The sequence below is a fragment of the Hemibagrus wyckioides genome, linkage group LG25 (assembly GCF_019097595.1).
Source record: "Hemibagrus wyckioides isolate EC202008001 linkage group LG25, SWU_Hwy_1.0, whole genome shotgun sequence".
Taxonomy (NCBI): Eukaryota; Metazoa; Chordata; class Actinopteri; order Siluriformes; family Bagridae; genus Hemibagrus; species Hemibagrus wyckioides.
In genome coordinates this window covers 12,132,539-12,153,378 of record NC_080734.1, presented here as the reverse complement: position 1 = coordinate 12,153,378, position 20,840 = coordinate 12,132,539, and the positions used below count along the sequence as shown (strand labels likewise).

The following is a 20,840-nucleotide window of genomic DNA, read 5'->3' as shown; positions in this document are numbered from 1 at the left end:
AAGTTTCAAATTGATTTATTATTTTATTAACATGGCATCTGGACCAAGAAGAAAACCAGGGGTAAAGGTAGAGACAAAAAACTCCACAGCAATCTGTGACACAACATCCTTCGGTGACCAGAGTAAAAGTGAAACGTTTGACATTTTATACTGTCCGCGTAACCATACGCATGCGCACATTATGATTCTTACTTCACACTGAAACAATTTCCGACACAGCACACAGCACGGTCAGTTTGCATGGCAATACGCATGCGCACAATGTGATCAGGGGTCTGGGGTGTGGAGTTTCACAGAGACAATTTCCTACGCAACACCGGATGTTGCTATAGACTGCGGAACAGCTGAGAGCATATCAACACAGTAACAGAATAGACGGTCGCTTTGAAAAAAAAAAGGCTTGAAAAAATTGAAGAATTGATATAGACAAAGGTGAAGAGAAGAACCTTAGAAAAGAATCAGTGAGAACCTTGTCAGCCAAAACAGCTCTGTTTTAAACGAACGGATTTAAGTTACAAGAAGAACAAAAAGAAAGCGGTGAGACGTCGTCACATACAAAGAACTGGTTAGCTAGACGCTAGCTGTTAGCAATGCTACTAGGAAAATGTCTTGTGTTTTTACTGTCGTTAGATATGTCACTATTATTGTCTGGATTCGTCTAGGTTTACCTTTGTCTATTTATTTCTTTCACTGTTAGGTAAAAGTGTTGGGTTACATGTTAGGTAATATGTTACTGTCGACTTTGTTGAGTGAAAACCAAATAGTTTATAGAAATATAGAAAAGGGCAAAATGGCACCTGATATGTTGGAAATTGCCATGAAACTTGTTCTCCAAATTCAAACACGGAATTTTCCAGAACCTTCCAGTCATAATATTTGTGAAATTCCAACAGTCATTTGGATTAAGTGCAGTTTTGTAACATTGATCACCAATCAACTAATTTTTAGGCTTTGATGGCATTTAACGTCATCTAATTCTAATGGAGTCCTCTGAGTTATATGAATGAGTTTATTTATTCATGTGACTCGTTCTCTCGCATACAGTATATTTACTGACGTTATAACACATTCTGAGTGCTTCTTTCCCTTGTTTCAGCACAATGGGCCGTATCTTCCTTGACCACATTGGAGGCACTCGTCTCTTCTCGTGCGCCAACTGTGACACAATCCTGACCAATCGCTCTGAGCTGATCTCCACACGCTTTACAGGAGCCACGGGCCGTGCTTTCCTCTTCAACAAGGTCAAACGATTACCTCCAATTTGTATGTTTTTGTAAAGCCAGCCATAACGTTCCGTATGGAGAAATTGTATTAAAGTACACAATGTGACATTTATCCAAAGCATGCAAGCACATGTTAAATAATTTGTTTCTTAAAGTCGCAGAATCCATTCGTTTCACAGAAAAGGAGATACAGCATTCAAATTAGTTCAATTGTTCAACTTCAGCTCAGTTAAAAGTTGCAGTTCAAACTTTGCTCTGTCTGATGCTTGAATCATAATGACCTGATGGATGTAAAAAGTTTATTAATTGTTTGCTAGAAAACAAGCCAAAGACGCAAACTAGCAACACCAAATATGTTTTCCCTGATCGACCAGATTTCTGATATTGGGTACATGGTGTACTTTTACTCTTTTTTTTTTTCTACACAAAGCATGTTATGACTGTAAATATAAGACAAAAATAGAGGTTTACTGTTAAATAGAAAATAACATAATTCCCACCTTTAAGTATTATTGAATAAACACTGCCTTTGTCAAGAAGCTAAAACTGGGCTGTAGTTGGAACTTCCACCAGTACAGTGATCCAAAACATATGATGTCCACAGAATTAAGCTTTTTCCATCTCAGTTTCCAGACCTTAACCCAAGTGAAAACCTGAGATGAAGAAGAGAGTTCAAAAGCGAATCCCTAGCACCCTAGAGGATCTGAAGAGAGTCTCAGGTTTCTTGCTCTGTATTCTTTAGTCTTGTCAGATATTTTAGATCTGCTGTTACACTAGCACAGAGGTTGCACAAAATAATTAATACAGGGGTATGAATAATTGTAACACCTGATGATGATTGCCTTAACTTTTGATAATTGTTTGGCTTAAAAACTAGATTCTTGTCATGCTTACTTGTTTCTCAATGTTCTGCAGTTTTACGCTTATTATTTAAAAACATGCTGTTAGGAGGATACACTAAATTATCCATAGATGTGAATGATTGTGTGTTTGTATGTGCGCATGGTGCCCTGTGATTTACTGGTGTCCCATCTGAGGTAAATTCTTGCACCAAGTGTTTCCATTATAGCTCCACCATCACCCTGACCCAGATAAAGTGGATACTGAGTGAAGATGAATGATTAAAGAATGTATGTATAATACAGCATGTTAATAACAATATAAATCACAAATGAATTAACTATAAATCTGTAGGAATTACAAAGAATCTTGAAAAATTTTATTGAACCATGTCAGCCCCAAGACTAAAAATGGACAATAAATAATTTGGATTTAAACAGATTTACTGACCTAGTTTCCTTAATGTTCTGTAAAACACCATTTCAGAGTTTAAGAAGAACTTATTTTAGCAGTTGATCTGCAAGTGATACTCGACTAAGCATTGGTCTGCCCGATTTGAGCAGTGTTTGAGTATGGCTTTATCTATAGCATCTTTTGAACACCCAGTGTGGCTCCACAAAGTATTTAGCATGAAGTAACATCAGTTAAAAAGGTTTTTGTAGAATAGAAAAATAGAAAAGCAGTACTGTGTGAAACGAAGTTTTCATCTGAGACATTAAAGGAAGCACTCGAAGTACAGTCAGAGAGACTGGGGTACAGCATTACACTGTTTAGGGGCCACATCAGTAAGTACCTACCACACACAAGGGGAATAGTCTGGCATGGTGCACTGCAAGCCTTGCTGCCAGGTCTGTACCGCTTTGGGAGATCAAGAACATATAGTGGAGTTAAACTATTCAGAAGCTAGAAGCTTTCTTAAAACCTACAGAAAAGTCATCAAGTTCCAAGGTGAAATCCGCAACTTTACTGCAGAAAGACTTAATACCCAATATCAGTATTTTTTGGAACGAGTACAAGATTTAGAAGAAGGGTGTTTTTGTTCATCCAAACATTTTTGCCTTTTACATAATCTTCAGTTCTACATAGCTGTGCTGCTGATTTCAACAAGTATAATTGCGTATCGTCAAAGTAGAAGTGAAGGCCATCATTACAAGTTACATGACAAAGGGGATAGCTTTAAGGGGAGATTAATAATGGACCTAAAACAACCTCTGGGATGAGGTTACTTTGTGCTTTTTCCCTTTATGCCTGGGACTGCAAAGCATTTTCATTTTCTTTTTGTTCCTCAAATGTGATGTTACAGCTCAGCTAAGCTCAGAAATGTAGAACATGAAAAGATTTGTGTGATCAGAGGAGAGAGTGTGGCTATTCTCAGGATTTGGGGTGAGGATTATATAAGGAACCAGTAAATTAAGGATAAGAAAAACATCTGGGAGTTATTGTTTTGGAAAGAAATATCAGTATTGTAATTGATATGCTGCTATGCATATCTGGTATGCATATTTGTCTCTGTACTGCTGTCATGCAAATGTAAAGAAACGGTTAGCTTTTTTTTGTTGTGGTTCTGAAAAGCAGTGACTTTACATTTACTATACATTTATGGTTTACACAGTACTTTTGGAGATTTGAGAAGTGAGACACTTTGTGTAGTTTTGTGCGTATTTTTATTTGGTTTACAAGTGTGGACTTTTGGACAGAGTTGCAGTGGTGACACTTGGCTAAAAAGTATGAAGTGCAGATATTGAGCTCTATTTTGGTGTTTCCCTTTAGGGATAATCCATAAGGAAGAATTTGTCATTTTATGAAACCTTTTTTTTTTCTCCAGGTGGTGAACCTGCAGTACAGCGATGTGCAGGACAGGGTAATGCTCACAGGGAGGCATATGGTGCGTGATGTCAGTTGTAAAAACTGCAACAGTAAGCTGGGCTGGATCTATGAGTTTGCCACTGAGGACAGCCAACGCTACAAAGAGGGCCGTGTCATCCTAGAGAGGGCATTAGTAAGAGAGAGTGAGGGATTTGAGGAACATGTGCCGTCCGATGCCTCTTGAATCTCTCGTCTTTTAACTTTCTCTCTAAATCTCTCTCTGTTACGCTGCGTATCTCAGTCACTGCCGTGTCCGAACACGATCTGAACATCTGAACAACGTATCTGCTTCTCACGAGCCAGCCTGGCCTTGCTTAGAGACTGCTAATAAACAACACAACCGATTCAGCAGCCCATCCATGGCTCTATAAAGCAACAAAACCATACTTGCAACACCTCTACAGATCTGTAAAGCATTAAATCAGACCAGCTGACTCTATAAACACAATCACAGCCCCTCAGTCCAGCAGCCATTGTGTAGATCAGTAAAACAAAACAACAAAAACTGACAGCTGGTCAAAGTTAATTCAAGTATACTCTCGAAATTTTTCTCGACTTTGTAGATCTGGATCTGAGCTAACTATTAATGATTAAAGCAGGTAGCAGTTATCTCTATAAGAGATGCATTTGCTAGTTCAGCAGAATGGAATGTCAGTTTTTGCCAAGATGCTGATGTCTCTGATTCCGTTTTTCTCAGAGCCTCTCCTATTTCAGCCCTCAAATATAGAGAGTGACACAAGGGGAAAATAGAGTGTCGGGGGTCCCTCACTATTTATACACTTTGTTTTGGAACTGGTTGTTAGTAAGAACCCTATGTTAATGATAAACTCAGTCCAGCACCATTTTAATTAGCATTATTCTTTGTTTTTCTTGTTTTTAGTTGAGTGATGTATGTATTTTTTTTCTTTTCCTAAGACATGGTGATAAAAATATGTTCATTTGATCTTAATAAAGTGAATGGTCTTGCTCAAGCATTATGTCTATTTTGAATCTTCAACACACTGATCACAGGACACACGGTATAGTGTCAGAATGATGTATTGTCACAACATTAGCTTACACAGTTGTGTTCAAATAAATAGCACTATGTGAATAAAAGTGCAAATATTTATTATTTATTTATATTTTTGGGGGGCTTGGATTATGTGTAAGTGTATACTATATGAGTACATGGGAAGAAGCTGTTAGCATAAAAATGAACCTGGGATTTGCTTCAGTCAGGGCTGGAGTCAGAAAAAAAAAATGAATCAAACTTTCTGAGCAATCAGCATAGAAACTTCCAAAGCGCTGTGGTAAAAAAAATATTAAGTTTCATTTTAATAGCTTTTCATGTTAAGATTTCAAATGCAGTGAAAATATTACAGATTCAATTCCAAAGCAAAGCATTAACAAACGTTATTCTTTTACAGGAAGCAAAAAAAGGTATATTAATGTGTTAAATAAAAATAGCAGTATTAACACATTTCTCTTCAAATAGTTATATACAGATCCCCCCCCCAACCCTCCAAAAATATTTAGCTTCACTTTAAATTACTGAACTAATATTTAGTTGTGATTGTTGCACATCAACAGTGCATCAAGTCAACCAACTTCTGGTATCTAGAAAAAGGTATTTCAGCCCAGGATGAATGAGCTACTTTCCATAGTTCAGAATTTTTGGGTTTTGCTTCAGAAACTGCATTTTAAATGTCACCCCACAAGTTTTTAATGGGGTTTAGGTGAGGGGATTGAGAACCAAGAGTCTGGAACCAAGATGTTGCTTGCTCACTTGTGTGTTTGGTGTCACTGTCTTGTTGAAACACCTATTTCAGGGGCATAGGGCAACATAATCTCTCCAAGTTTTCTGATGTATTTTAAAACTGATCCATGGCTCCTGGATAAATGAGACCTAACGCTATGGTATGAAAAGCATCCCAATACCATGATTTTTGTGCCACCATGCTTTAATGTTTTCATAGTGTACTGTGGCTTAGATCGTTCCCCAGAACAATGTTTGGAACGGCCCATTTTACCTAGTAATTCAGAAGAATAATAAAGGATAATTATTGAAAAAAACACTAGATGGCACTCTAACCTTTTTTTAGAGGAGTGTGGTTTTGGAGAAGAGGTTAGGATTAGTCAAGGAGTAATGGGGACTGGTCAGACTTTCTTTGCTAGTGGGATTTAAAAATCAGTCCCACACACCTGAAATGCAAATTACAAGTCAAAAGGTTTTAAACATATGGAGTTTTCCAGATGTTTTATTTTAGTTTATCCAATATTGAAATTTCTTTATAGGCAGCTGTACTATGTTAATAAGGGCAAAGTCATCTGTCCTGAACACTTTACTGCATCAGAAAATGTACTGGAAGAGTTTTATCACCTTTCATAGCATAAAGAGGAATTGATTAAGAAATCATGTATTAGCTCTTTTAAGATATTAGGCACTTAATTGAAAAAACATTCAAAAATTAAGCTTGTCTGTGTCAATGGTGATGCAATGGTTTGAACTTGCTAATAAAGATAACATTTATTAACCTAACAAATATGTGGTTTGGAATTCACTTAAGTTTCAGGCAACATTCTGTTAACTGGCATGTTATCATTGTTTTGTTTGGTCTTTACTTCCAGTTTCAGTTTTTTGCTACCTGTAAAAATTCTATTGTGGGGAGCTGGAGGGCTTCTACGAGCTGTTTATGTATTAGGGTGATAACTGACATGAATTCAGGTCCACCTTGCCGGAGTGTTGTCTAGGTTTCTCAGGGCAGGTGGTACAGTGGTGTCCAGGTTGGTGTCACAAATACCAGATGGGAACAAACTGGGAGTTTAAACCCCATGAGGGGTATGTTTATTGAGCAAAACGGAAAATGGGTAGAAAGGCACTAGTGCTCTTCTGTGGACACACTGGTCTTGCCGAGCTGCATGGGTTCAGGTGGCGGTGGTTAGTGCTGTCTCCATAACGGGAGTATGGTCAGTTCTGAAAGCTAGGATGTGACTGTGAAGTAAGTTGTTCAGGCGAATGGCCAACAGCATATATTGTGAAAGGTGATGCCTGGTCACTACTATAAATTTCATTGCTATGAATTTCAGCAGATCTACACTACCCTTTAAAAAGTTTAGGATCACTTTGAAATTTCCTTGTTTTCCAGTTATGCACTGGGGCCTCCCATTCCTTTTTCAATTCTCTTTAGAACCAGTTTGCACTGTTTAATGAGGGGGTAGTTCACAGCATGGTAAGAGTTAATTAATAATTTAGTATATTTATGTGAAATGAATAAATGGTCAAAAAAAAAAAGCTTTTACAAAAAAAGAAACATGAGATTTTACAGTTGTTTGAGATATGTACCTTTCCATATAATTAATATTTTCAATCATAGAAAAAGGTTTTCAAAAATAGACAAAATAATTTCAAGAAAACCTATTTACAAAAATTGTTTTGAAAAATATTGCTACTTTAAAACTATATTTAAGATGAAAAATACCATACAATCACTGGCATCCTTCATGAAAAGTAGAAAAACTGTGTAATGACTCATATTGTGAGATTAAGTACAACAGAATCCTCTAAAGTGCCTCTTAAGTGAATCCTATAAAATTCCTCTTCCAAAAGCACCTAATAAAGCTGATGATCTTAAAATTTACCCCTATGTACAGTATTTCATAAACCTTTACATATTCTGATGTTTGGGCATATAGACTATATATAGTCCTTAGATAGACTAGATAGTCGTTTTCATATCACACTAAAGATTTCTAATACAGTTCAAATCCTTGCAGTGATATGATCTTTGGGGAATATTTTTTTGCCCTGCAACTATGTCTGTGTTGACTCATGCTACCTGCATGAAAATACCATTTACCACAATACTACTATTGCTTTACCACTAAAATATATTCTGTTTAAGGTAAATTACTTCTATTAAATTTGTAACTTTTTTGTTTGGTCTACATATTTTGCCTAATAGAACCAACTTCTGTCCATGTGCCTGCCAGCAGAGTGAAAATAGGGTTCCTTCTCTCTAATTTCTAAAAATGATTCTGTACCATTTTGGGCAGAAGTGACAAATCATGACTGTGTAGTTGGAGACCATGATGGCAGAGAGCTGAAAAATGTTCCGCTTTTCCTCTATTGTGAAAAAGAATGGAATAAAACAAAGCCAGACAAACAAATGAAAGAGCATGCTGAAGACTATAGGCTCATTCTCATTCTCTCTCCCTTTGAAGGCAAACAGGAAACATAACACAGCTAGGACAGCAATGTATATATGCAACACAGCAAAGCCAGCAATCTTAGACCCATAAGTACACAGATGATTCATAGTAAGTGGATAAAATGTGGATGGTTTTCTGTCAACGAAAAGAGGATCAAATATAAACCAGAAGAGGCAAATGAGACCTTGAACAGCAATGATCATGGCTATGTTAACAAAAGCCCTATTAAACCTGCTTAAGTAACGCTGTCTATTTGGGTCATAGGACAGGACGGCTATGAACGAGCCAAATGCCTTAACCAGAATGCATGCCACAGTGAGAGTGAAACCAAGACCATACATTGCCTGTTGTAACATGCACTGATGGGGGGTTGGATCACCTAAAAAAGCTATTACACTTCCAAAACTTACAACTAGGCCTACATGCATAATGCATAACAATATGAAGATCTCCCTTACTATTCTGTGTTTTCTGTGTTTAATAAAAAATATAATCGAGGCAACTAATAGTATAATTCCTATTGCTGATGCAATTAGAACCACAATAGAATGTGGTGCTGACCACTCCAAAATCCCCACTGTCCATTCAACACATTTCGATGATCCAGGAGGAGATGTTCCATTTAGACACTTTGAACAGGTTGCTTGATCTGTGTGGAGAAAAAGTGGAACATTAAAATTGTAATAAGACAATTTATGTATTATAATTATGCAGCATAATTCGGACTGAGATAAGCTTATTTTGAAAGAACATCTATCTATCTATCTATCTATCTATCTATCTATCTATCTATCTATCTATCTATCTATCTATCTATCTATCTATCTATCTATCTATCTATCTATCTATCTATCTATCTATCTATCTATCTATCTATCTATCATATAACTCCAATCAACCACAGCATTAAAACAACTTACAGGTTTTGTGCATAACATTTATCTTTATAATTACATCATTACAAAAGCACCTGTAAATGAGTGGGATATATTAAGCAGCAAGTGAACAGATGGTTCTCAAAGTTGTTGTGTTGGAAGCAGGAAAAATGGGTAAAAATGTAAGGATCTGAGTGACTTTCACTAGGGTCAAATTATAATGGTCAGAGTCAGAGCATCTCAAAAGCAACAGATCTTTGATAACCAAAACCTGATAAAAAACTTTTGTTGAAAGTCAACTGTAGTCTACTTCTATTTTGTGATTTTGATTTTGATATTAGATATAATTCAGTGCATGATATATAATTCTTAGCTCTGTTTAGTTACTGTTGTTTACAAGGAAAGGGATGTCAAGGATGTTACAAGAGATGCCTCTTTTGGGCAAGCTTAGGTCACCTCCCTAAAAATACAAAGAAAACTGTTTCATAGCATTTTTTAAAGTTATAAACTGCCAACCTTAAAGTGTTACCAGGTTCTGATGTCCTTTACTTTAGGAATGTTTTAATACACTTTTAAATGTACTCACCCTCCTGGTCTGAATATTCTCCAGCAGCACAGCTGATACAGGTATAGCAGCATGTTATATTTAATATGTTCTTGTGTGTGCCTGCTGGACAACGCTTCGAACACCTTGATTCAGGAACCTTTGTAGAGAGAGGTGTACCTTTGTTAAATCCAATCCTTAACTGTGTAGTCATACCAGTTTATATTATAAACATTCTAAAGCTGTATACTTATGATGTTTCTAAGAAAAATAGCAATTATTTTTCTCTCACTGTATTGTTAAACCATGAGACTTTTTGCTCATAGACATCAACGTTGTTATTGCTTATAAGGTATTTCCCCACAACATCAAGTATTCTTTCATCACCATCCTTCTTCCACATGATAAGATCATAACCATTTTCAAAATCACCGTTTTTATTAAAGAAGTATGTCTGGTTGTCCACAGTGAAGTTCATGTTACGAAGAATGCTTATAAGCTGTACACATAAAAAAACATAAAAAGACTTTTAAAACATAAATAACATAGTTTAGAATATGTTAAAATCATATTTGTGACTACTACCTTCCAAGGCAGGAAGTTAGTGTCTTCAGAACAGGAAGTGTCATCATATTTTAAAAGCTTCTTGATAGCATTAGCAATGGCATAGACTGCCACTCTCTGACCATAAGCCTGTGTCAGATCCACATTCTGAAGAAGGAAACTATCATCTGTATTGTTGCAATACAAAAAAAATGGGTTCTGTGATTCCTGACCCTGAGCGCAGTTTGACCGCATTTGTTTATACTCAGTGATGAAATCATTCCTCGCCCCTGGACTTGGTCTAATGTTCCGCACATAGTCTTTAAAACCAGGAATGTCCTTGAAGATGAAGGTAAAACCAAATATGTCTCCCACTTTGTTAATGTCTTTCATCTTCATTAAGAAGCGTGCTGTGGACCAGGAATCACTAGCAATCCAGACCCGACTAACATTTCTCTTAATCATCTCCTGAAAGATCATCTGCACAAGTTCTGCTCTTAGAATAAGCAGAACAACTGTTGCATTTGAGGATTCGATTTGATCAGCTACATTTATTATTTTCTCTCCTATATCTGATGAACCTAGGTAATTTGGTAAGATTTTCTGGTAATGGAGACACACTTGTTCTTTCTGTGCATCCTGCACAATGTTCTCAAGGACTGCTCTGCCATAATCATCATCAAGGGTAACCATCCCAATCCAGTTCCAGGAATAATGGCTCATGAGCTTTGCCAGTGCCTTAGTCTGGTACAAATCACTTGGAACAACGCGAAAGAACGACGCATAGCGTAATTTGTCACTCAGTGCTGGTGCAGTAGAACTGCAACTTATCTGTTAAGGTAAAAAAAAATTCAAAAAAGAAAAGAGAAATCACTTAATCTGTTGCATTGAATTGTACATATTCATTGATTTAAAATATCGTGTCACACTAAATTGATAAGCAAGCAAATATGCAGTATAGTAAATGAAAGTCACTGATGACTATACAAGAAGTTACTAAATAAAAATAAAGAGTAAAAAACTGCATAGAAATATTTTTTTCACATTCACATTTTTCACAATACCAGTCTTTTTTCACAGTTGCCTTACACTCTAAAAATTAAAACGTTATATTAGCATTTTTGGAAAATAAAATCTAACATTTTGCAGAATTGGTGAATAAATGTAAACATATTTCCCAAACTTTTAGTCAGGTCAGGTTAAAAGATTAGAACTACAGAAAAGCTGTTAAGAACAATGTTTCAGTATTTCTACCTGGGGAATCATGTAGAGACTGAGGAGTTTGGCAATAGGAATAGACAATTCTGAGTATCTTTCACCCAAGAGTGCTTTTATGGGTGATGTGAAGTTTGAGTAGTCAGGGAGGAGTGTAGGTGGCCCATTAACAGCAAGCATGCGCTCCACACAGTCTAAAGCTTTGGTACCATATACACAAGCATCACACATCAGATAACCAAGTTTAATGCCAGGAAGGAAGCTTGAGTTATTGATCTCTTCAATTGTGTGAACCGCAACTAAAGTTGTCATAAATGGTATTTGATCAAAGCTAAAAATGAATAAAAATAAGAAGTAGATCAAAAAAGCATTTAAAAGCAGAAAGGCTGATATTTAAAAAAAAAAGAAAAAAAAAAGAACATTATATTCTCCTCTATACTCACTCTGTGCAAGTATACAATCCTGGGCTTGTCCGATTTTTAAGGTCTTGTACTTTAGAATGAACTGATTCCATAATTCCAAGGACAATGTCACCTGGCATATATGCTCCGAAATGTGACTCTACAAAATCACAGCGTGCTACAGACCCTACCATCACTACCCCCAGCACATAAAGACACAGATGAGAAACAGAGGGTGCCATGTTATAAATCGTTGTTATGCTACCTGTGTTTCTCAGACTGGCACAACAAAAAACAAGCTTATATATGCAGAGATAAACAGCCTCAGATTTCCCATAATTTTTCAGAAAACCAGTAGAACAGGAACAGTCAGTGGCACACTGTTAACCCTTTATGTGTGTAAAATGGGCATTAGAATGCTGTTTGTAGTGCCCCTAGCGTTACTGGCTATATTGGGGTGGCTAACCTGAGCTCTTTCTCTTTTCTGCTATGTATATTGAGTAGGGGGTCCACTAATGATCAGCTATTAGGTACGTATGAGAATAGAATATAGTATATATACTTAAATTAACAAATTCTTAGCCCCTCTCAGCTTCACATTTACATGAATATCTGTCACGTCCGGTCGCCCCCGCTGCGTGTGGGTGCGAACCTGGACCTCCATGGAACAGAAACATAAACAAAACCCTGAACATATAACATGGCAAAACCTGAGACAAAAAAACTTGGACATGACTCTAACCAGACCATAGAACATTAAACACAGAACAATGACCGACAAGGACAGGTACAAAAGGATCCCTATTTATAGGGCGCAACCTTAGGACTAATAGGGAACAGGTGACATGGTGGGACATGGCTCTCTGTTGCCCGCGAGGTCCAACTATCTGTTGTTGGGGCAAGTCTTTGTGCTTTAGCCAATTTGTTTTTGAATTTATACACACAAACACAATAAAACAATTTATTATATACAAATTGCATTTATTAAGTTCCGCAGGAAAACTCTGTCCCCTATCTCTAGCATTTGACAATTGACTCGTTGGTCATACAGTTTCTTGTTTCTCTGGGGCCTTTTATTTGCAGCCTGAGAGGCTAACTTGTAGGCTTGCTTCAAGTCCTCTTTTAGCTTTGCAACATACTGGGAATGGCTAGTAGCCTCTATACCATGAGGGGACCTTTCTAAAACACAAATCCACAGAAGGTCTCCCCTCACGCCCAAACATCAAGTAATAAGGTGAATATCCAGTGGTATCACGCTTTGTACATGCACCAAATAACTCACTTGTTGACTCCAGGTGCGTTTCTTTTCATGGCCCAGCATACCAAGCATCGATAGCAAGGTTCGACTGAATCTTTCAGGCTGCGGGTCTCTTTGTGGGTGATAAGGGGTTGTCCGTGACTTATGAATCTCCATCAAGTGCAGGAGCTCCCGGATCAGTCGAAATCTCTTCCTTGATCTGAACGGATCCTTGCAGGTAGTCCATAATGTACAAAATACTCTTCCATGAGGATCTTTGCCACGACATGGGCCTTCTGGCTTTTGGTTGGGAAAGCCTGAGCATATCATGTAAAATGGTCAATAACTATAAGGCTCCATGGAAAGAAAATCCATGCACACTAGGTCCATAGGCCCATGACTTACAATCTGACATAATGGAGCAGCTCCCGGGGGGGGTTCTTGTCATCTGGCCAGTTCCCAAGAGTAACAGCCTGGATGGCTGGCCCAATGGCATCATGCACTCTCTTGAGATTCTGCCTAGACAGAAGTTCAAGGGACTTTAATTCCAGGTGTGTTGGGAAAGCACATTGGGGACACAATGGGGGGGCGGCCCCCAAGTGAGAAATATAGACAGGTGAACTGTTAAGAGGTGCTGGGAGAGAGCCAGGTTGGCAGAGTGTCTTGATGCCAGACTGGGGTAGTGTCACCCATTCATCGGCTTCTTCCATATCTGGCATGTTTCTGGACAACAGGTCGCCGTCTATATTGTGTCTGCCTGGTAGATACTGGATGTCAAACTCATAAGTTGAGAGAGCAGCTAGCCAACGATGCCCAGCAGCACTGAGATTTGTGGTGGACAGGACATAGGTAAAGGGGTTGTCAACTACTGCCCACTTGAGTGCCAAGAATTCTAACTGATGTACGGGCAAATTTCTTTCAGATGTGCTCAGCTTTCGGCTTGCGAATGCAGCTGGTCATAGACCCTCAGCATACTCTTGATAGAGTACGACGCAGAGTCCCTTTAAGCTGGCATCAACATGTAGAATGTATGGCTTTTGAAGATTTTCAAAGGCTGGTACAGGTGCATGTGTCAAACAGTGCACAATCTGGTGAAATGCATCTGTACAGGACTGATCGCATCTTTCCCCGAAGGGTTCAGACTCTCTCAAGTAAACTTTTACATCCAAAGCTTTTCTTTTACTCTTTTGAGTGGGAGCATAGCCCTTTGTGAGGTCAGTAAACGGTCTAACAATCGTAGAATAATTTGCAATAAATCTGTGAACAGCTGCAAAACCCAAGAAAAGACTGCAAGGTCTTGAGGTTTGTTGGCATAGGCCACTTTGTGACCGCATCTATTTTCTCTGGGTCAGGGGCAACCCCTACTGCACACACTATATAGCCAAGATATTTTAGCTAATATGTAGCTGGCGCCCCTGTAATGCCCTGCGGCATACGCTCAAATTGGAAGAACCCTAGAGGGCATATAAATTCACCATTTATGAAATGAACTAATGAACTAACTATTCACATTCAGTCAACTAAACTATGTGTTCATATTTTAATTTAAAACAAAAGTTAACACATCTAACCGGGTTACATTTTGCATTGTCATACAACTGAAAGCTGTAAAATGTACTGCATCATGAGAATTTTATGTGATATCAGTAACTTGCATTATGGTTCATAAATATATAGATGCTCCAGGGTCCCCAGGGTTTGATTTTGAGCTTGAATTCCTGTCTATTGTCAGAATCCGGTCCCTGCATGCTAATAAAAATCAGACCCAAATGTAGGGATAGAAGACAGACTGGGATTTTATTGATAAAATAACTAGACCAACAAACACAGGAACACTCAAAGTAAAACTAAGACAAAAATACAAACACAAAATCAGGGAAACAGAAAACTGAAAATCCAAAAATAAATAAATAAATAAATAAATAAATAAATAAAACCTCTAAAACTGGGTAACAAGAGGCAAGGACTCTGCAAGAAACAAATTATCAGGTAGATGTAAGGAAGGTAAATAGAGGCACATAAGAACAGGTGTGCAGAAGAACAGGAACAGAATAAGAATTGGGGGAGGCAAACACACCTGAGAACACAGAATATAAACAAAAGCACATGGTACAGGAAATAAACAAACCCTGTCAAAACACCCTCTGGTGTTGTGGCAGAGAACTGTCCAAGCTGTCAATGACAGTACCCCCCTGGATGTGTGGTTCCTTATGCAGCTCCTGATGCCCGAATGTCTGAGAGGATGGTGATCCCATTGAGGGATCAAATGTCGTCCTTTTTACCTACCTTGGGAGTTTACATCGGTCATAGGGGGACTTTAACGAGCAGTGCCGAACTTTTATCAGCACATCACCTGCCCCACCAGGGGGAAAAGGACACTGGACCATTCTTACACAACAGTTAAAGACATCTACAAGGCACAATCTCGTCCCCCATTTGGGAAATCCGACCACGCCGCCATCTTCCTCATGCCAAAATATAAACAAAGGCTCAAGCAGGAAGTTCTGGTTCAGAGGGAGGTCACATGCTGGATGGACCAATCAGTGGCCGCTCTACAGGACGCTCTGGATGATGCAGATTGGGACATGTTCCGACAGCTCTGATGACATCAATGTGTTTATGGAAGCGGTTGTGGGATTCATTGGGAAACTAGCAGATGATACAGTGCAAAAACCCACCATCAGAACGTTTCCCAATCAGAAGTCATGGGTGGATAAGACCATCCATGATGCTCTGAGATCTCGCACCGCTGCGTACTAGAGTCACAGCTCCAACAGAGTGACTCTAGGAGCCTGTGGCAGGGACTAAGGACAATAACGGACTATAAAACACCAACATCTGGTATGATGAATGTGGACATGTCTCTGGCAGATGAGCTAAACACCTTCTACGCTCGCCTCGAGGCTGCAGCTAACAATGCTAATGCTAACGCTAATGCTACATCTAATGCTAATGGCTGCAGAAAGGAAGAGACTGCCAACACCAGGAACGCGTTCATCATCTCCGAGCATGACGAGAGGAGAGCCTTCAGGAGAGTGAAAAGCAGGAAAGCAGGACCAGATAGAATCTCAGGTTGTGTCTTCAGAGCCTGCGCTGACCAGCTAGCACCAGTGTTCACAGACATATTCAACCTCTCCTAAACCCAGTTGGCAAACCCCACGTGCTTCAAAGAGTCCATCATTGTTCCTGTCCCGAAGAAACCCCATCCTGTTTCCCTCAATGACTACTGCCCTGTAGCCCTGACCTCAGTAGTGATGAAATGCTTTGAGAGGCTGGTCAGAGACTTCATCATCTCTTCACTATCAAACACACTGGATCCACTACAGTTCGCCTACTGCCTGAACCGCTCAACAGATGATGCCATGACCTCCTTCACACATCACTCACTCACCTGAACACTAGAAAGGGGAATTATGTTAGAAGCGGTTTGTCGACTACAGTTCAGCATTTAACACTATAATTCCCTTCACACTCACCAAAAGCTGGAGTACCTGGGACTCAGCCCATCTCTTTGTCGGTGGATCTCTAATTTCCTAACTGGCAGACCACAGGCAGTAAGGATGGGCAGATATGTTTCAGCCTAACTCACCCTCAGCACTGGAGCCCCCCAGGGTTGTGTTCTGAGCCCCCTGCTGTACTCTTTTTACACATATGACTGCATGGTCACTACCAACTCCACCAACATTATCAAGTTTGCTGACGACACTGTTGTGGTCAGATTGATCTCCGACAACAATGAGACGGCCTACCTGGAGGAGATTAAGACTCTGGAGAACTGGTGCTAGAGGAACAACCTCCACCTTAACATCAGCGAGACTAAGGAGCTGATAGTGGACTTCAGCAAAAAGCAGGAGAGGAACTACCAGACCCCTCTGATCAATGAGAGCCCAGTGGAGAGAGTGGACAGCTTCAGATACCTCAGTGTTCACATCACACAGGACATGGTCCTGTCACATCAACACCGTGGTGAAGAAGGCCCGGCAGCGTCTCTTCCACCTCAGACGCTTGAGAGACTTTAGACTGCCCACTAAGGTGCTAAGGAACTTTTACTCCTGCACTATAGAGAGCATTCTGACGGGAAACATCACAACCTGGTTCGGGAACAGCACCATGCAGGACAGACGAGCTCTTCAGAGGGTGGTGCGATCGGCTGAGTGCATCATCCGTACCAAGCTTCCTGACCTGCACTCACTTTACAACAAGCGGTGCTGGACCAAGGCCAGGAAGATCGTGAAGGACCTCAGCCACCCCAACAACCGCCTTTTCTCTCTGTTGAGGTCAGGGAAGCGCTTCTGCTCCCTAAAGGCCAACACAGAGAAACTGAGGAGAAGCTTCTTCCCGCAGGCTATACGGTCTGTCAACCAGAACTCCACATAGGACTCAACTGATTGGATTTGCTATGCTTCCTACACACATGTTGGAAAACACCAAAACCAACCACACCGTACATCTGCTCTATAAAGATGGACAATACCACTACTTCTCATCATCTCATCACCTTATTTCATTTCACTACATGACCACCCCGTACTGCTGCTGTCTGCACCTTGCACATTATTGCACACTATACACTTTATATAGTTCTGTATAATACAGTTGTGTCCATTTTACTTTATATATATATATATATATATATATATATATATATATATATATATATATTATAATATATATTTATATATATATTTTATATTTTATATTTCGTATTTTATATTTTATCCATGTCTTTTTTCTGTCCTTATTCCTTTTTCCTTTCCAAGGGTCAAACAAATAGTTGTGTAAGCATTTCACTGCATATCATACTGTGTACGATTATGTATGTGACAAATAAAATTTGAATTTGAATTTGAGGATCAGGGAGGTGCCAGGTCCAAGAGGGGAGCAAAGGCCAGGTTAAGGCCCAAAGGGGATGCAAGGGACCCAGCAGCAATTCTGTCAGAATAAGTTCCCAAATGCAGGGATAGAAGACAGACTGGGGTTCTATTAATAAATTAACTGAACCAACAAACACAGGAAAACACTAGGAGTAAAACTAAACTCAGGCAAGGACTCAGCAACAACAAACAAAACATCAGGTATATGTGAAGGAGGTAATTTGAGACACATAGGAACAGGTGTGCAGAGGTAGAACAGGAGAAGGATTGGGCACAGCAAACACATGTAATAATACAGAACATAAACAAAAGGACATGGCACAGGGCATAACATAAACATACCATGCCAGAATGCCCTCTGGGGTTGTGGCAAAGAACTGTTCAAGCTGTTCATGACATCTATGAGGAGTTCTGCATGTTTTCTCTGAGGCACCAAATGTAAAGATTTGAATACTCTTTTCGGTCTAACATTTTTAAACATTTGAGACTATACTGAATCCTTTAAATAGTGACTTATGTAAAAAACACTTTTAATTATTGTTTTTTTAAAACATTCGTTTAAAAACATTATGCAGCCATGCAGATCTTATTTTAAAGCAAATAATCAGAAGCAAGTTAAAGTAATTTCTGCTGCAAAGAAAGCTAAGAATTAACTGCAGACATCATAGTCATGTATCATTTATAGAATTGTTTCCATTTTAATATATTTTGCAGATTCAGGACATTTGTTTGGGACCACATTTAACACTTTCATTTAATATTTAGATTTTTATGTACATTTAACACTTAGATCTATATATAAAAATAATCAGTGGTTACACTGTAACTAAAAACTGCCTTTTAACATGGCTTACAATATAAATGTGTAAAAATGGCCTCAAATGTTCAAAATTGTGCAACAGAAAAGAGGCATTAAACTTTCCGGAAAACATGTCAGTAGGTGGACTGGTTTTTTAACTCCCACTAGATCTGCTGAGTCCCATCCAGAGTGTTTTCCCACCTCATGATTTACCCCTGACAATAAAGCAGTTGCTGATGAAGAATATCTAAAATACAGATTTAGTAATGGCAGTTTGGATCTGAGTCAGTTTTTTTTTATCACAAATGATAACTGACAAAATCTTGTCACTAAGCCAAAATTTGTGGAATGTAGTAGCTTAAGTTTGAATGTAAGCCACAGTTGAAGTTGTACAAAATGAAACTTGACAGTGATGAAGCTTGTGTAATGTGTCTTTCATAACAAATGTGATCTCTTATTTAAAAATTTCATGTACTCTGCACTTATTCTATATGCCATGCATTCATTTCATATACAGTCAGTTCATATACAGTGAGGGAAAAAATTATTTGATCCCCTGCTGATTTTGTATGTTTGCCCACTGACAAAGAAATGATCAGTCTGTAATTTTAACGGTAGGTTTATCTGAACAGTGAGAGACAGAATAACAACAAAAAAATCCAGAAAAACACATTTCAAAAAAGTTATACATTGATTTGCATTTTATTGAGTGAAATAAGTATTTGACCCCTTTGCAAAACATGACTTAGTACTTGGTGGTAAACCCTTGTTGACAATCACAGACGTCAGACATTTCTTGTAGTTGGCCACCAGGTTTGCACACATCTCACATCTCAAGGAATTTGGGCCCACTCCTCTTTGCAGATCCTCTCCAAGTCATTAAGGTTTTGTGGCTGACCCTTCAGCTCCCTCCACAGAGTTTCTATGAGATTAAGGTCTGGAGACTGGCTAGGCCACTACAGGACCTTAATGTGCTTCTTTTTGAACCACTCCTTTGTTGCCTTGTCCGTGTGTTTTGGGTTATTGTCAGGCTGGAATATCCATCCATACCCATTTTCAATGCCCTGGCTGAGGGAAGGAGGTTCTCATCCAAGATTTAACAGTACATGGCCCTGTCCATCGTCCCTTTGATGCGGTGCAGTTGTCCTGTCACCTGGGGATGGTGTACTTGGGGTCATAGGCAGCATTCCTCCTCCTCCAAACATGGCGAGTTGAGTTGATGCCAAAGAGCTGGATTTTGGTCTCATTTGACCACAACACTTTCACCCAGTTCTCCTCTGAATCATTCAGATGTTCACTGGCAAACTTCAGATGAGCCTGTACATGTACTTTCTGTAGCAGGGGGACCTTGTGGGCGCTACTGGATTTCAGTCATTCACGGCGTAGTGTGTTACCAATTGTTTTCTTGGTGACTATGGTCCCAGCTGTCTTGAGATCATTGACAAAGTCCTCCAGTGTAATTCTGGGCTGATTCCTCGCCATTCTCATGATCATTGAAACTCCATGAGGTGAGATCTTGCATGGAGCCCCAGACCGAGGAAGATTGACAGTCCTTTTGTGTTTCTTCCATTTGGGAATAATCGCACCAACTGTTGTCGGTGGTCTTGTAGCTCATTCCAGCCTTGTGTAGGTCTACAATCTTGTCCCTGACATCCATGGACAGCTCTTTGGTCTTGGCCATGATGGAGAGTTTGGAATCTGATTGATTGCTTCCTTCTGTGGACAGGTGTCTTTCATACAGTTAACGAGCTGAGATTAAGAGCACTCCCCGAGAGTGCTCCTACTGTAATCTCAGCTCGTTACCTGTATAAAAGACACCTGGGAGTCAGAAATCTTTTTGACTGATAGGGGATCAAATCATGTCAAAATAAAATCATCAAATTTCACTCATTAAAATGCAAATCAATGTATAACTTTTCTGAAATGCGTTTTTCTGGATTTTTTTGTTGTTATTCTGCCTCTCACTGTTCAAATACACCTACTATTAAAATTACAGACTGATCATGTCTGTAAACGTACAAAATCAGCAGGGGATCAAATAATTTTTTCCCTCACTGTATGCAGAGGTTTTCTTTGTACACTAATTTACTTGACAGATATATAGCATAGATGGAAGATTGAGGAAAAGTTTGCCATACTAACAAGAATTTTGTTTTTTCTTACTTTTCAGTGGACAAAAAGATAAATGTTTCATTTTTTATCATCTTTATTTATTCTGTTGCTTGTATTTCT

The 20,840-nt window shown here is 38.9% G+C and overlaps 2 protein-coding genes across 3 annotated transcripts; one reads left to right on the top strand and one right to left on the bottom strand.

Annotated features, from left to right (window-relative positions):
- Window positions 1–320: 320 nt before the first annotated feature.
- Window positions 321–4,900, top strand: ypel5 (yippee-like 5). Of its 2 annotated transcripts, none has more exons than XM_058379527.1 (3): window positions 321–537; window positions 1,097–1,241; window positions 3,889–4,900. In XM_058379527.1, the coding sequence occupies exons 2-3, from the start codon at window positions 1,101–1,103 to the stop codon at window positions 4,111–4,113; spliced, it is 366 nt and encodes a 121-aa protein (XP_058235510.1). In that variant the 5' UTR covers window positions 321–537; window positions 1,097–1,100; the 3' UTR covers window positions 4,114–4,900. The 2 variants fall into 2 exon arrangements, with proteins under 2 accessions (XP_058235510.1, XP_058235511.1); XM_058379528.1 differs by having other exon boundaries at window positions 328–432.
- Window positions 4,901–7,494: 2,594 nt separating this feature from the next.
- On the bottom strand, window positions 7,495–15,322 carry LOC131345573 (G-protein coupled receptor family C group 6 member A-like). The gene is made up of 7 exons (XM_058378511.1): window positions 15,222–15,322; window positions 13,341–13,757; window positions 11,337–11,628; window positions 10,125–10,913; window positions 9,832–10,038; window positions 9,582–9,699; window positions 7,495–8,769 (listed from the first exon to the last, which is right to left on the bottom strand). Exons 1-7 carry the CDS (start codon window positions 15,320–15,322, stop codon window positions 7,928–7,930), a joined length of 2,766 nt encoding a protein of 921 aa, XP_058234494.1. The 3' UTR covers window positions 7,495–7,927.
- Between the last annotated feature and the right edge of the window lie 5,518 nt (window positions 15,323–20,840).